This window comes from Chrysemys picta, chromosome 11 (assembly GCF_011386835.1).
Source record: "Chrysemys picta bellii isolate R12L10 chromosome 11, ASM1138683v2, whole genome shotgun sequence".
Classification (NCBI taxonomy): Eukaryota; Metazoa; Chordata; order Testudines; family Emydidae; genus Chrysemys; species Chrysemys picta.
The window spans coordinates 71,844,575-71,860,801 of NC_088801.1; the positions used below are offsets into that span (position 1 = coordinate 71,844,575).

A 16,227-nucleotide genomic window follows, 5' to 3' on the forward strand; every position below is an offset into this window, starting at 1 on the left:
AGAAGTAGAGAGAGCTCCTGGCTGGCTGCTAGGGCCTGCAGGCTGAGGCCCGGAAGTATAAATATATGGAAATATACCTATCTCATAGAGCTGGAAGGGACCCCAAAAAGTCATCGAGTCCAGCCCCTGCCTTCACTAGAAGGACCACGTACTGATTTTGCCCCAGATCCCTAAGTGGTCCCCCCAAGGATTGCACTCACAACCCTGGGTTTAGCAGACCAATGCTCAAACCACTGAGCTATCCCTTATGCTTCTTCTCTCTACAGTGTAAGAATGGTTCCGTGGAGTTGTACGTTATTGCCTCTTAGCGCACTCTGGCTGAAATGTATTCAGGTTACAAGTAAAAAAGATACGTTTGTCTGTCCCCCAGCCCTGCAACCTCAACCTGGGCTCTGAGATAGGGTGGGTTCTTTCTTTCTGGCTGATACTAATGGCTCTGCCAGTCTCACTACATCTTCAGTGATACCCAGGCAACTGCCCAGGACCGAATTAACGCAGGAGCTTTAGGGGCTGCAGCCCAGGGCCTCAGGCTAAGGGGGCTCCCGCAGGACCGCAGGCTGGAGGCGGTCTGCTGCTTCTTTTCATCCGGCCTGTGGCAAGCCGCCACACCGTGGGCCAGACACCGGTCCCCGAGCCTTGGTGTCATCCCCCACCCGGGGCTGGAGTCGTGAGCGCTGTCTCGCCAATGTGCCCCAACGAGGGGCGTTCTGGGAATCTCTGCGTGATGCCTCCGCCCCCAGTGCCAGCTCCGCAGCTCCCATTGGCCGGGTACCGCAGCCAATGGGAGCTGTGGAGGCAGCACCTGTGAGCACAGGCAGCATGCACTGTGCAGAGCGGTCTGGTCCCTCTGCCGAGAGGCCAGACATGCCAGCCACCTCGGGGAGCAGAGCAGCGTGGAGCCAGCAGGGATCCTGCCTTAGCCCTGCTGCGCCGCTGATCAGAAGCCACGTGAGGTAAACTCCTCCTGGCTGGAGCCTGCACCTCACACCCCTCCTGAACCCGTACCCCAGCCCGGAGACCCCTCCTGCACCCAAACTCCCTCCCAGACCCCTCACCCCCACCTGCACCCCAACCCCATCTCAGCCCTGAGCCCCCTCCTGCACCCAAACTCCCACCCAGAGCCTGTACCCCAAACCTCCTGCTGCACCCCAACCCCCTGTCCCATCCCTGACCCTACCCCAGAGCCCACTCTCCCAGCTGGAGGTGCACCCCCTCCTGCACTCCAATCCCCTGTCCCAGCCCTGAGCCCACTCCCCCACTCCAAACCCCCAGGGGCCCCACAAAATCTAGTAGCCCCAGCCCCACAGGAGAGTTAATCTGGGCCTGCAACTGCCATGTCTCCAGTAGCCTTTCATAAGTGTGACTGATGGGATCTTAGCAAGGCATTTGTTGCTGATGCATAAACAGTTATAGAACTTGGCTTAGTCACAACTATGTTGGCTCTGCAGGGCTAACAAGATTTTAAATCAGTAAAAATGTGATTGACTAAAGTAAATGGATATGAATGTGAATAATACAAACCAGAACCAGGCCAATTGAGATAGGGGGTCATATTTACCAAGTCACTTTTTAGAGCAGAACCAAATTTCAATCTGCATTGCTTGTAGACATCTGGCCACAGTCCTGTCTGTAGGGGTTTGGAACGGATCCTAGGGGTTTGGAACGGGTCCCATATGAGGAGAGATAAAAGAGGCTAGGACTCTTCATCTTGGAAAAGAGGAGACTAAGGGGGGATATGATAGAGGTATATAAAATCATGAGTGATGTGGAGAAAGTGGATTAGGAAAAGTTATTTACTTATTCCCGTAATACAAGAACTAGGGGTCACCAAATGAAATTAATAGGCAGCAGGTTTAAAACAAATAAAAGGAAGTTCTTCTTTACGCAGCGCACAGTCAACTTGTGGAACTCCTTACCTGAGGAGGTTGTGAAGGCTAGGACTATAACAGCATTTAAAAGAGAACTGGATAAATTCATGGTGGTTAAGTCCATTAATGGCTATTAGCCAGGATGGGTAAGGAATGGTGTCCCTAGCCTCTGTTTGTTAGAGGATGGAGATGGATGGCAGGAGAGAGATCACTTGATCATTGCCTGTTAGATCCACTCCCTCTGAGGCACCTGGCATTGGCCACTGTCAGTAGACAGGATACTGGGCTAGATGGACCTTTGGTCTGACCCGATATGGCTGTTCTTATGTCTGGGTCTACAACGAGGACCTCTGATATCTTGCCTTACACCAATGGAATACTGGGACTGGATGGAATTGCTTTAAGTTGGCTCTGCTCAGATCTTTCCGGGAGATTTTAGAGAGTGGTGAGATGTGTCATGGTAGCAACAGGGCATTATCTAAGTGTGGAGCCCAAGAGGAAAATAGTGCAGGTGATGCTTCCTGGCAGATGCTATGACTTCCCTCTGAGCTGAGTTCATCTATGCTCCTATCGTTAAAGTGATGCACAATCCCAGTCTTATTAGACTCAGCTCTGCTTCAGGACCCTCATGGGAGATTTTTCCCACATTCTTAAGGCATTTAGGAGCACAAGGCCAATTGACTGATGTCCTGGCTACTCTTCTGTGTCTGGCCTTTAAGAAAGTGGAAGGGGAAAGTACTGTACTTTCAAAATTAAATTGTGTAAATGGCACCAAGACGGTTTGGTGACGAGCCTACTTGAAATATGTAGGAAATAAAAATAAATGATGGTGGGTTGAATCCTGCAGCCATTCTTCAGTGTATGCTTCCACTGACTTCATATCAATCTTTGTGCTCGGTGGGAATTAGTCTGAGGAAAGGCTAAATAAAAATCAAGAAAAACCTGAGAAAACAACCCTCAGGATTCAACCCACTGTAAATAAAACATGCTGTTCAGGTTCACAGCCTGCTAAAATGTATCGGCCCCAACCAAAACTATAGGGAAACTGACTGAGAGGTTCAACTATTAAAAGAAATAAAATTTCTTAGCGCCATGTTGCTCTAATAGGATCAGCAGATTAGGACTATATTTAGATGCTTTATATTGAGGGAATAGTTGGGTCCATTTTGGGTGATGTTCCAGTCCACTGTGTACATTTTTCTGAGGCAGGGAGTAAATTTAGGGAGCTGGGATGTGTGTGCCATCTTCTAAGCATTAGGAATATATCCCCTGATCCAAAGCTCAGTGAAGTCAATAGAAGTCTCTTGATTGACGTCATTTGGCTTTGGGTCAGGTCCATCAAACACTGAGCATGGGTGGAACCACCCCTACAAATATTGGTTGTGTATTTGCTGTCTAATAGAGAGGTGGCAATCCGCTGTTAGGGGAATGATATTTGGTGTTAAATATCTGGTGTGTGCAGCTGACTGCACGTGTACTGTAAAGTGACAGCGCAGCATCGCAGGGGCTTGACTTTGTGATGTAGCAGAAGACAGAGCCGCAAGCATCAGGCTGCTTTAGCATCACATGTATTTACTGAAAACGTGTTTTTCCCTCCAGCATAGCAAACTGACTAAATTGTGTGTTGTGCTGTTGGTAGAAATGATGAGAACAAATGTCCTGCAAAGTAGCTCTTACCTCTGTTAGTAGCAGGGTGGAGATCACCCTGCAGGCCCCTGCCACCTCCTCCCCCCCTCCGGACAGGGACTCGAGCTGTGTCAGGGTCAGGTGCAGCCTCACCATCAAGGGCCAGGCCTGCCCCTGAAACACCTTGAGGCTCTGCTCCCCTGTGCCAGGTGCACCAGGTGTGGGACATGCAGGCTCAGTCCAGCAGGATCCAAGTGTGGAGGGGCTTAGTGTGGGGGGATCCAGGGGTGGGGTGAGAGGGTTCTGTGGGGGATCTGGATGCACAGGGCGGGGGGTTACGGGTGAAGGTGGTTGGGGCTCAGCAGGGGGTCTGGGTGCCGGGGGAGTGGGGCCTGGGGGTAGGATCCAGGTGCAGCTGATTGGGGCTCAGTGGGGTGGGGGTCTGGGTGCAGAGGGCTTGTGAGGGTGGCTGAGAGGACACTGCATGTTGGGCTCCTACTTCTATCCTATCCTATCCCCTTCCCCTCTGCCACTCCCCCATTCCCTCTTCCTCCCCTCCCCATCCACCTCCCCCTGCCCTATCCTATCCCCCCTTCCTTCCCCACTGCCTCTTTCCCATGTCCTCCCTCCTTGCCCTGACCCACCGTAGACACTCCCCATTGTACAGAAAACAGAAATGCTCCCAGTGCACAAAGGGGAGAAAACCAGCACTAGGACCAGGAGACAGCATCCAGTGGCAGAGTCAGCTAGCTGTAGCAGACCCCTCCTTCACCCAGGCAGCTCTGCACTCACAGAAATGGGGATGGGGACAGTGGCACATAACCCCACATTTCCCCCTGCATGCCTCGCCTCTGTCTGAGGGGGTTATGCCCCCCTGTTACTCCAAAATGCACCCATGGGCATCTCCAACCTTGCCCCACCCCCATGGAGATTTACCTCTCTGCTGGCTGCTCCGGACACCAGAAACCACGCTAACATGTGACTGCTCTTGCGGCTTCCTTTTTGTTTCCCCATAATTTTCTGCGGGGAAGAAAAGAAATCTGCAGGGGGACATGAATTCTGCATGCGCAGTGGCACAGAATTCCCCCAGGACTGAAATAGCTTCAACGTGCTGTGTGTAAACCAAATGTGTACTTATTTTAGAGATTTATTATTTTTTTTTGTTAAACTAGTGTTAAAGGGGAATACAAACTGGTTTACAAGCTCTCCTCCCTCCTGACAGTATCACAAATACTGTCTCTTGTAGGCGAAGTAATTATCCCAGCATTAGGCGCTAAACATATGGGGCCATAAGAACAGTGCTGGGATCAGGACCTGAGAGGAGTGGAACTAAGCCACCTTTCTGCTCCTCCTGCTGGTTCAACCCTGGTGTAACTTACAGCAGCCTAAGAGCTGCTCTAAGTTACGTCCACAGTAACGTTCTCTAGAGACCATTCCACCAATCAGGGATCAGGAGACATTCAGCTGTGCCCTGCATGTTGGAGGTCTGAATGTCCCAGTTTATCACCACCTGGAGAATCCCCAACAGCCCCTTTAGGTCAGTGCAAAGCAACTGATTGGAGGTGGTTGGAGGGTCTGGCCCACGGTATTTACTTTCAAGCATGATTTACAGTTTCTGTGTGGTAAGAACTGACTTTCAAAGTTATGAACTGTGCAAAATGAGTGATGCTTTCCCCTCACCTATAGCACGGAGAGGTAGGTCTAGGAGGAACAGTTCAGGGTAATTGTAGCAGAGAAGATGACATTGGAAAGACTTCCCCTAACTGCCTGTTTCTATGTGTTGCTGTAGCACACCGTGTCTGTGCACTAAGTGAAAGCAGAGGTAGCCAGCAGGCTGTCCAGGGAGATATTTTGGAAAAAGAGAGGTAATAGGATGTCACATGGGGCTACATCTGTCTGTATACACTGAGCAGTTCTTTGCAGTCTCTCTGATCTCTCAGCACTGGCGAAGGGAAGCCACAGTCCATCGAGCCAGTGCTGAGCTAGCTCAGTGGTTTTGTAACTGAATGTGTCTGTCCACTCGTGTGTTGTTTGAATAGATCAATCAAACCCTCTTTAATGGAACAGCAGTCACTTTGGGTGGGTCCCTCAGGGCTCTGTGCATAGCCTGTTGCTGCTCCCCTGGTGCACCCTGTCTCTAGGTGATCTGGCCCCCATACGTGGCTTCAGCTGCCATCTTTAAGACGATGCTTTACAAATGGACCCTTCACTCGCTGTCCACTCCCACGTGCCAGCCTGTCGGTTATCCCCTCATGCATGCCCTGTGTCAACTGAAAATGTAATGCTTCACTGCTCCAGCCCTGCCTGCCATGCCAGCCTGTATTGCTCACTTGTCTGCTTCCCCAGCAGCACCTGCCCACTTTCTGCCAAGCCTCCCCTCATGCATGGAACGCCTTCCCCAAACTAGCCTGTCCTCCTCCAGGCCCACTCCTACCATGGTGCCTCCAGGACATGGCCAGCTGACAGTCTCTCACAACTGTCTACGCTGTTGTCCTACCCTCACTACTTTCTTATCCCCACTAGCAGCTGACCATCAGAAAGCTGTCATAGGGTAACCTGACCTCTCAACTCTCTTGGTTTCCATCCACATGCAGTGGTATTGGGTTGGGAGCTAAGTTCTGGTGCTCACTCTGTCCCCCTCTCTCCTAGGCTCTTAATGGCTTTGTGCTGGTGGTGACGTCTGAAGGGTTGATATTTTATTCCTCGCACACGATTCAAGACTATCTTGGATTTCACCAGGTTAGTAGGATGTTCCATCACTTTTTAACATGGTTTCTCTTTGGCCTTTGACTTTCTTTTTTGGTTTAGCTGGTAAAACATATCCTTTCACCTGGGAAATAGCTGACAGCCAATGGGTTTCAGGTTTTTCAGTGAAACCTGGAAACATTTTGCAAAAACTGTTCTGACAAAAAATGGAAAAACTTCTGTTTTCTTCAAAATGTTTTGTCGGAACATAAGAATGGCCATACTGGGTCAGACCAAAGGTCCATCTAGCTTTGTCTTCCAACAAAGGCCAATGCCAAGTGCCCCAGAGGGAATGAACAGAACAGGGAATCATCAAGTGATCCATTCCCTGTTGCCCATTCCCAGTTCTGGCAAACAGAGGTTAGGGACACCATTTGCCCATCCTGGCTAATAGCCATTGATGGACCTATCCTTCGTGAATTTATCTTGTTCTTTTTTGAACCCTGTTATGATCTTGGCCTTCACAAACATCTTCTGGCAAAGAGTTCCACAGACTGAGTGTGCGTTGTGTGAAGAAATATTTATTTTTATTTGTTTTAAATCTGCTGCCTATTGATTTCATTAGGTGGCCCCTAGTTCTTGTGTTATGAGAAGGAGGAAATAACACTTCTTTATTTACTTTCCAATCCCAATATATCTTTTTTGTGATGGGGCAACCACATCTGCACGCAGTATTCAAGATGTGGGCGTATGATGGACTTATATAGAAGCAATGTGATATTTTCTGTCTTATGATCTATCCCTTTCTTAATGATTCCCAACATTCGTTCACTTTTTTGATGGCCGCTGCACACTGAGTGGATGTTTTCAGAGAAATATCCAGAATGACTCCAAGATCTTTCTTGAGTGGTAACGGCTAATTTAGACCCCATCATTTTATATCAGTAGTTGGGATTATATTTTCCTATTTGCATTTATCAAAATTGATTTTCATCTGCCATTTTGTTGCACAGTCACCCAATTTTGTGAGATTTTTGAGAGTTTTGTGTAGCTCTTCAGTCTGCTTTGGATTTAATTATCTTGAGTAGTTTTGTATCATCTGCAAATTTTGCCACCTCACTATTTACCCCTTTTCCAGATCACTTATGAATATGTTGAATAGCACTGGGCCCAGTACAGATCCCTGGGGGACACTACTGTTTACCTCTCTCCATTCTGAAAACTGACCATTTATTCCTACCCTCTGTTTCCTATCTTTTAACCAATTACCAATCCATGACAGAACCTTCCCTCATATTCCATGACTACTTACTTTGCTTAAGAGCCTTTGGTGAGGGACCTTGTCAAAAGCTTTCTTTAAATCTAAGTACACTATATCCACTGGATCCCCCTTGACCACATGCTTGTTGACCCCCTCAAAGAATTCTAGTAGATTGGTGAGGCATGATTTCCCTTTACAAAAACTATGGTGACTCTTCCCCCTCAAATCATGTTAATCTAGGTGTCTGATAATTCTGTTCTTTACTATAGTTTCAATCAGTTTAACTAGGATAGCCTTAAAGAGGGAATATTCCCTTTGCCAGGAAAATAGGGAATCCTGCAGCGAACCCATAATCTTCTAATCATACAGTAGGACTTTTCTCCTCTGCTTTGCCAGATCCATTTGATGGGATCTTGTGTAGATCCTCATGCTATCAGGTTGGCAGGCTAGCCTCACAGCTGATTTCTTCACCTGCAAGGAATGCCAGCATGGAGACTTCTTCCTTTCCTCAGCTGTGGCATCCAGCACTGTGTTCCCTGCTGGCTCCATCTGCCTTGTATGTTTCGTCAAACCGATAGAAGGCCAAAGCTCTTTTGGATGGTCTTTTGTGATTTAAAGCACTGACCTGAGGCACAGGAAACCTGAGTTCAGTTCCCCATCTACCTCACAGGGGTGTTGTGAGGATAAATATGTCAGTAACTGAGAGGTATTCAAATGCCATGGGCATGGAAGCCTTATAAATATCTAGATAGGTAAATATTGGCAGGCTTGTCATGGAAGACCTTACTGAGGCCATGCAGGACAAGTTGACCTCCAGCCACCACTGGACTGTGCCTTCAGGCTATAGTAGGAAAATCTCTGGAGTCAGGGCCGCAGGCCCCAGCATTACCACGGATACCTCAGAAGGTCCCTTTCCTAACATGGTCGGAAGATTTTAATTGACTAAGCCAAGTTGCTTGTTCTTAAAACCAAAATTGACATGTTTTAATGAGTGTATCATTTAAAAGCTAGCAGTGTCACGAATTCAGCGTCTGAACTTCTGTGCAGGATCAGGCAAGAGAGGGATTTTTCTAAACACAAATTACTTTTCAGGATTACCAAAAGCAGCACTGAAAAACCATCTCAAATCTCAGTGGTAAATAAGATTTATTTATTATCAAATGACTGATTTGAAATAGTTCCCAAGTGGTGACAGCCCCTCTTAAATGGGCACTTAAATGTGGAGGGCCAGATTTTCAAACAGGGCCAGATCACAACTGCATGAGTAAAATAAATGCAACTGCTCAACTAATTTACATATTTAATAGCCTTAAACACAGGATTGGATCCTGTAATTGCACATCCAAATATCCAGCACTGGTCTTTGCTGTGCACAGATACCTGAGGCGTGCATGCAATTGCAGTAACTGTGTGTGGGGAGTAGATATTGACTTGCCTGCCTTAACCTGTAGGGAAGTCAAATAAAGCACTTCACTCTTATATATAGTGCTTCTCATTCTCTATATATCCCAAAGTAAGCATTATTAGCTCAATTTTGCGGATGGAGAAACTGAGCCAAAGAAGTAGTGATTTGCCCAAGGACTCACAGTAGCAAAGCCAGGATTAGAACTCAGATTTCTTGACTCCCAGTCCTCAGCTGTATCCATCATGGCAAAGTGAACTCTAGTTTCTGACAGTATCTGCAATTTTTTCTTTATGAATTTCAAAAATAAGTGAAGTTGACATCTATTAATAGCTCTGCATTATTGCAGGCAATGGAACAGATTTAGTGCCGTTTTTCTCAGTTTGAAATTTTTTTTCTAAGTAATCAATTCAGTACTACTGGTATCAAAATAATCTAAGTACTGTACAGCATATGCATAAATCAGCTGCAGAGGTGTCAAATTGCTTTAAGAATGTTTCTTTCAATATGCAGAATGTCCTTTCATTAAAAAAAACCCACCATTATAATAAACTGAAATATAACCAGTACAAAGCTTCTATAATGTTCATGGGACTTAGCTAAATGACTCCAGTATGAGGCTCTAGCATTCTAAACCTTATTTATATTTCATCATTCAGAAGTTGTCTTATTATTTTAAATGTGAAGATCTTGAGGATTAACTTAGTTGGCAAGTTGCAGCAAATTCTAGTGAATGACAGCGTGTCAAAACGCCAGTGAGGGCAGTGTTTCTGATTTTATTATTCTGATCTGCTCTTTGTAAATCATGTTTGTTCGTTCTTCTGCCTCATGCAGGGAAATGAGGTCAGATCTTTGTTATGATGTGTGACTTCATTACAAACCTTTTTTGGCCTTTGTTCTTATCAGAGCTACCTTATTGGTCCAGCATTGCTTGTTTTTTCTGCTTAAACATGCTTCATCTTGCCAGCAAACACACTGCATATTAATGACACTGGGGTAGCTTGTGACTTCACACCTGTGTAGTGGAGTCCAGAGCCACAATCTCACCCTTTAAGTGATGACAGGGTAAAGGCAGAATTAATCATGGTGATCTGTTTTCTTGGGATTCTTTGAGCAGATTAGACTCGATTCTGCACCGCTGATACTTGAATCAGTTTCTTCCACACTGACTCACTCTTATGCCCCAAATGGTCCCACTGAAGAACCAGGTCCTTCCCCACGGTGAGTAAGGGTGGCAGAATTGGGTCCATTGCGGAGTTCTGGCTCCAACAGGTAGCTCCATTGCCTTTGCAGGGGCTGCTGACTATGCCAGGGAGGTGCGGGATGCAGAATTTAGCCCAATAAAGAACGAGTCCATAAAACAGATCAAAATCATTCCTTGCACCCTGCAGGCCACCTTTACCCACCCTGGCCTGACCCAGCTCCCACTGACATCAGCAGAGCGGGCTCAGGCCCGGGATATGGTACCTTACTCCATAGGGAGCCCCATTGATCTCAATAGGATGAGATTCTTTGCAGGCCCTGGAACTGACCCTGGGAGTGAGGGTGGTGAAATCTGGTCCATTGTTTGTGTGGCAGTTCCGATGGCGAGAGGCCAGGCTGTCCCCAGCTGTGTGGTAGCTGCAGGTACCCGGGATGGACAGTTGGACTTACCTATCACTCTGCTTCCTTCCAGACAGATGTCATGCACCAGAGCGTGTTTGAGCTGATCCACACCGAGGACCAGCAGGAATTCAGGCGCAACCTTCACTGGGCCCTTAACCCGCCTCCCACTCCTGAGAGCGAACCATCGCCTGATGGTAGGTGCAGGAGAATAAAGAAAGGGAGTTGGCACTGTCCATAGAGCCTGCTGGCTGGCCAGCCAGTTCTGGTACCACCCAAAGGCCATTGGGAGTGTCCTTTGACTCTTCACTGCTTCCAGAAGATAGTTGCTTTAAAAATGCTGTTGTATTCCTGTTAGTCCTGGGCAGATGCTGTCAAGAGGAGTTTGGCCCTGGCCAATGGGGGAGACAGAGCGTCCGCTAGAGCTGCTGCCTACAGACCCCACTCGGTTCAAGCCTCAGCTGCAGTAATGTGCAGGTCTCCCAGACGGCAAATCCTTCATTGTTTCAGTTCACAGCTGCCTCATTGTCTATGCAGTGTCCAGCTTGTGCACTGAATAAGGCAGAGGTCCTGTGTTAACAATAGAGAGATCTTGTAACTCAGGGCTGCACCCGGAGCAGGCCATTGGAACTTTCCTGACTTTTCAGTGCTTCACTTTGAAATGTCCGGTTCTTCATGTACATGCAGGTTTTTGTATGGGGCGTTTAATTACACAGAAGGAACCAAGTGTGTCCATCAAGAGGAGATTTTTTTTTTTTGCAATACCTTTGATAGATACAGCTGCTGATGCATGTTGTCACCGTTCCAGCCTCATCGGGAGTCTCCACACTTCCGTATGTGTTAATTTGGGCTCTCCTTTATCCCGCATCCTTTAGGTGAAAAAAGTATCAGCTCCTCCGTTATCACTTACAAGCCCGGCCAGCTGCCTCCTGAGAACTCTTCTTTCCTCGAAAGGAGCTTTGTGTGCCGATTCCGCTGCCTCCTGGATAATTCATCTGGATTCCTGGTGAGTAAGAACTTGCATCAGCAGCTCCTCATTAGTGTGACAGTGCAGGACTGCTCCTTGAATATCCTCACCCCCCATTGGTTGCAGAAGGGGTCCCGTACAGTCCCTTAGCACAGCTCTGCCAGGGCTGCATCTCCCTACCAGAACCAGGAGGTTGTTTCTGTTCTGTTCTGTTGCAGTCCTTGACTGTCTGAAACAAAGGCCTTCTCCAGCCATGTTCTTCAGTCCCCCTTCCACTTCCAGCACATCTCTGCCAGCAGGAGCACTAGAATAGACAGACCACTGACATTTTGAGCACCTCATCCTTTAGAAGTGTTCAGAACAGGGTCAGACAGTGTCCTCTGTACACACTAGCTCTTCCGCTATGCTACCACCAATGGAGCTGCACCTACGGTGGGACAATTTAAGAACAAGGCTAGTGTAGCAGCTAAAGTGCCATACTTCCACTTCTAATTTCATTGGGGGCAGATTGTGGCCCCTGATCTATCAGGGCAAAGCTGCCGAACACCAGTGGATCTCCCATCTATTCACCCTGGGGATCTGCAGCTATTGGAATGGCCGTTACGGGGCACAGGCAGCAGCTCAAAGCGGGGCATCCAGTGAACGGCCCCATCCTTGGCTGACCCCTGGATCTGGAGTGGAGGGTGTAAACTGGCTTAACTTCCCCTTTGGCCCTGCTTCTCCCCCCTCCCCCCAAATAGTACATAGTGTGATTCACCACACATCAGGGTAAGGACCAATGTCTCCTAAATTGAGGGATTTGTCTGGATTCTGACAGGAGAATTTGCTCGTGTTAAAGTTCAGTTTTCAGTAGCATTCTGGGATGGTGATTTTAAAAGTGACTTGCAAAATGGAAAACATTTTTCAAACAAAAGCTCTGATGTTCCCACAGTGCCTGAGTTCTCCTGGGGAAGACCCAGAAATGCAGATTGGGAACTGACTCAACCCTTAATGGAAGGAGCAGAGGGACAGACTCTTTAACAATCGTGCTTTTCTCCAATCTGTTTGCCAGGCATCAGAGTTAAATATCTGTCACAAAAACAAAGATGCTTTAGAATCACTTCCAGGAAAATAAAGCTTTTTTTTCCCTGCCAGGCCTTATTATTACAACATAAAGCTTCTATCAAGTGCACAAACTCCATTACTGTTATGTTTTGAGATCACCTCTAAGCTTTTTAAGTGGTTGGTAGGAGATTTGCCAAAGCAAGGACTTTGCACACAAAAAGCACCACTCGGGGTCAGTTCTGCATGAGGGTCTGGCTCTAGGTGAAACTGCCTGGGGGCGAAAGTGTGAAGGATGGTGAATGCCTCATGCAAAATGCTAAGAGGGCTGGTTGGCTCAGGGGACTGGTAATAGGTTGAGAAGCCTTTCACTGCTTGGTCACCGATTCAAATGCAGCTGCTGTTGGTAGTGACCAAAAGTCATCCATGCCTCATTGCTGTGTGATGTCTAAATGCACTTCACACTGTGGCTTCAGCCCGCAGGCAGGTGTGAAAAGTCAACCTCACAGCTTGTGGCTAAGTGGAAGCCAGAGATGGTGACTGTGCTATCCTCTTAACCCCTAGTGGCCTGAGACTTATTAGTGAAAGGCTGGGTTAGCTTGCGCCATCTGCTCTGTGGAGAGTGGATGTCAAACACCAATGTTAGTCCGGCACAGTTCACCAGCACTGGATTCAATTGCAATAATAATACGCCGAGCTCCATTGGGGTGATAGTTGCATCTCATGGGTGTGGCTTTTTCCTGGGGTTCCCTTATCCCTATTCTCCCAGTAAACCAGACTGATGTAGCCACGGGCGTGTGTGTATGCGCTATTCCTGAGCCTGGAATGGCTTTTTTCCCAGCCAGCACGCAGTCCCTAACTCCCTGTCCTCAACAAGGTGCCTGGTAGAAAGGTTTGGGTACCTAGTGTGTGACAAGCAATCTGTTTGATGAAGCCACCTTTGGAGCCAGCCCTGCAATGTTTACGTTAGATGGCCTGGATTTTCAGCTACAGGGAGACATGGCCGAGGCCTTTATTTTAGAGCAGTATTTTCTGACAATGCAAGATCACCGCAGCGCGGGTCCCGTTTATTTCCCCCAGGATGGGCTTTAAGGATGTTGACGCTTTGGTTGGGTGTGTGTGTTAGCCAGCCAGAGGGGGCATGTGTGAAAGGGAGGAAGTGCAGATAGGAATCTGTGTGAACTTTCCTCCTCAAAGAACAGACCACGTGACTGCTAAGGGGTTACAACAAAGCAGGAGATTAGCAACAGCACTGCAGGGACACATCAGATCAGTGGACTCACACTTGCAACACCAGGGCTCCGCAAGCACAGAACAGCCCAATAAAGGAACGATGGGAGCAGTGAGGAGCATGGTTCTACTCAGGAAAGTCGAGATGGGCCTGACTCAAAGTCCACTGAAGGCAATGGAGGGTTTCTGATTTCCTCAGGAGCGGCGCCAGGGTTTTTGCCGCCCTAGGCAGGGGGTCCTTCCGCACTCCCGGTCTTCGGTGGCAATTCTGCGGCGGGTCCCGGAGCGAGTGAAGGACCCGCCGCAGAATTGCTGCCGAAGACCCGGAGCGCAGAAGGACCCCCCGCCGCAGAATTGCTGCGGAGGGCGGCAAAATGCTGCCCCCCAAATCCTGCTGCCTTAGGCGACCACCTAGGTCGCCTAAATGGAAGCGCCGGCCCTGGATTTCCTCCAGTGGTCTTCGAATCAGGCCCTGTAAGAAAGCGACAGCAAATTTTCCCCTGTGTCTCTACAGAGGCCTGTCTGCTCATTCATTAGAAACAAAGAGATACAGAGGGACTAAGAGAGAGGAAAAAAAACCTCACCCCCTTTGGTGACTTTTCACTGCATAGTCTCACTTCCCTTTGCCCTCCTATTACAAGAAATCTAGCACACGCTCAGATTAGTGATTTGGCCACATGGCTGCTACTCTAGGAGTCATCCCATGAGGATCAGTTGTACAGTAGGAGTATTTGTCTGTACGAGAATTTATGACATTTAATCATAAGGGAATATATGGGCATCAAGGCAAACCTATCAAATTTTAGTTTGATAACAAATCTGCTGCAGCACAAACACTGTCATTGCCAAGGAAGGCTAAAAAAGAGAGAGAAGTGGGCAAAAGGAGACGAGGAGCTGAAATCGCACCTTTTTCTAAGGATATGTCGACACTACAACTCAACCCCCCAGGGTTTATGGGTCTCAGGCTGTGGGATTATAAAGCTGCAGTATAACCATTTGGCTCTGGGACCTGCTGGGTTTAGACACAGTTACACTCTGTGTATAATAGTTACTGTCCTTGGGGAATAGATGATGTTGCTTCGCAACTGCTTCTTGGGGATTACCTCACAAAATAAACTATTTGAGTGAAAGTTAGTACACAACAGAATCTGCTGTTGAACAAAATTAACCAAGTATTTTTAACTGTTGCCACTAGGAGGAAAATGAAAATCACATGCACAGATTCTGAGTAATTGCATGTGGTGATGGTTTGGTTTTTATATTCAGAATTGATTTCATTTTAACAAGCCCATTAATATGGGCTGCTGTCAGGGTTCCCCCACACACTCTGAACTCTGGGGTACAGATGTGGGGACCCACATGAAAGACACCCTAAGCTTATATTCTACCAGCTTAGGTTAAAAACTTCCCCAAGGCACAAATTCCTTACTTGACCTTGGATGGTATTGCTGCCACCACCAAGTGATTTACACAAAAATTAGGGGAGGGTCACTTGGAATTCCAAAGCCTCTTGGAAAGGCTTGAGAATAATATACCAACTAACTGCCTTAACAATGTGAGTACAGACCAGACCCTTTATCTTTAGGACACTAAAATCAATCAGGTTCTTAAAAGAAGAACTTTATTATAAAGAAAAAAGTAAAATAATCACACCTGCAAAACCAGGATGGAAGGTAACTTTACAGGGTAATAAAAAGATTTTAAACACAGAGGATTCCCCTCTGGACTAGCTTCACAGTTACAAAAACAGGAATAAAACTACCTCTGTAGCATAGGAAAATTCACAAGCCAAAACAAACGATAACCTAATGCATTTCCTTGCCCTGCTTACAATTTCTTAATTTTAGATGGATCATTCCAGGTATGTTTTCAGGAGATGCTGTACCTGCTTGGTCTCTCCCTCTGTCAGGAGAGGGAACAAACAAAGAGAGCCACAAACAAATCCTCCCCCCCCCCCCCCCCCCGATTTGAAAGTGTCTTCTTTCTTCATTGGTCCTTCTGGTCAGGTGCCAACTAGGTTATTTGAGCTTCTTAACCCCTTACAGGTTAAGTGATTTAGTACAGCTGCCAAGGAGGGATTTTATGCTACCCTTTCCTTTATATTCATGACATTTAAAAAAAAACTCTAATAGGTATTGGGGCACTACAGTAAAATCAAATGACTCAACAGAGTAAAAAAACATCATTTAAAAAAACAACAATTATTGAAATCCTACATGTGTGGTTGAAGACGTTAAGTCGCGGAAATGGGAAGTGAGCGGTGGCACTTCCTGCCAGCTGCCTGGTAATGTCACTTTCTGTATTTATTTCCAGTAATTTTTCCAGGGCAATAAAATATGCAGTCAGGGAACTAACTGAGGCCCATCCCTGTCTCTCACACCTGTCAGAAACAACTCAGCAGCATGGCTGCTCCCTCTGGGTTTGCATTGGATGAACATTCGATGAAGGTGGGGAACGGATTGCTTTTGGGTGTGTGTTTGGAGATGGGAGAACTGGAGTGTGTTAGCAACAATGCTGCAGGCAGTAGGAAGGGGGAAGGGAATTC

General features: G+C 47.3%; 1 protein-coding gene across 1 annotated transcript in view; it reads left to right on the top strand.

The window, feature by feature from the left end:
- LOC101936510 (aryl hydrocarbon receptor-like) overlaps positions 1-16,227 on the top strand; it is a 116,823-nt gene that overhangs the window by 82,886 nt on the left and 17,710 nt on the right. The window contains exons 4-6 of the mRNA XM_065562161.1: positions 6,144-6,233; positions 10,518-10,641; positions 11,320-11,450. Coding sequence (XP_065418233.1) covers positions 6,144-6,233; positions 10,518-10,641; positions 11,320-11,450 — 345 coding nt within the window. The remainder of the gene's footprint in view (positions 1-6,143; positions 6,234-10,517; positions 10,642-11,319; positions 11,451-16,227) is intronic.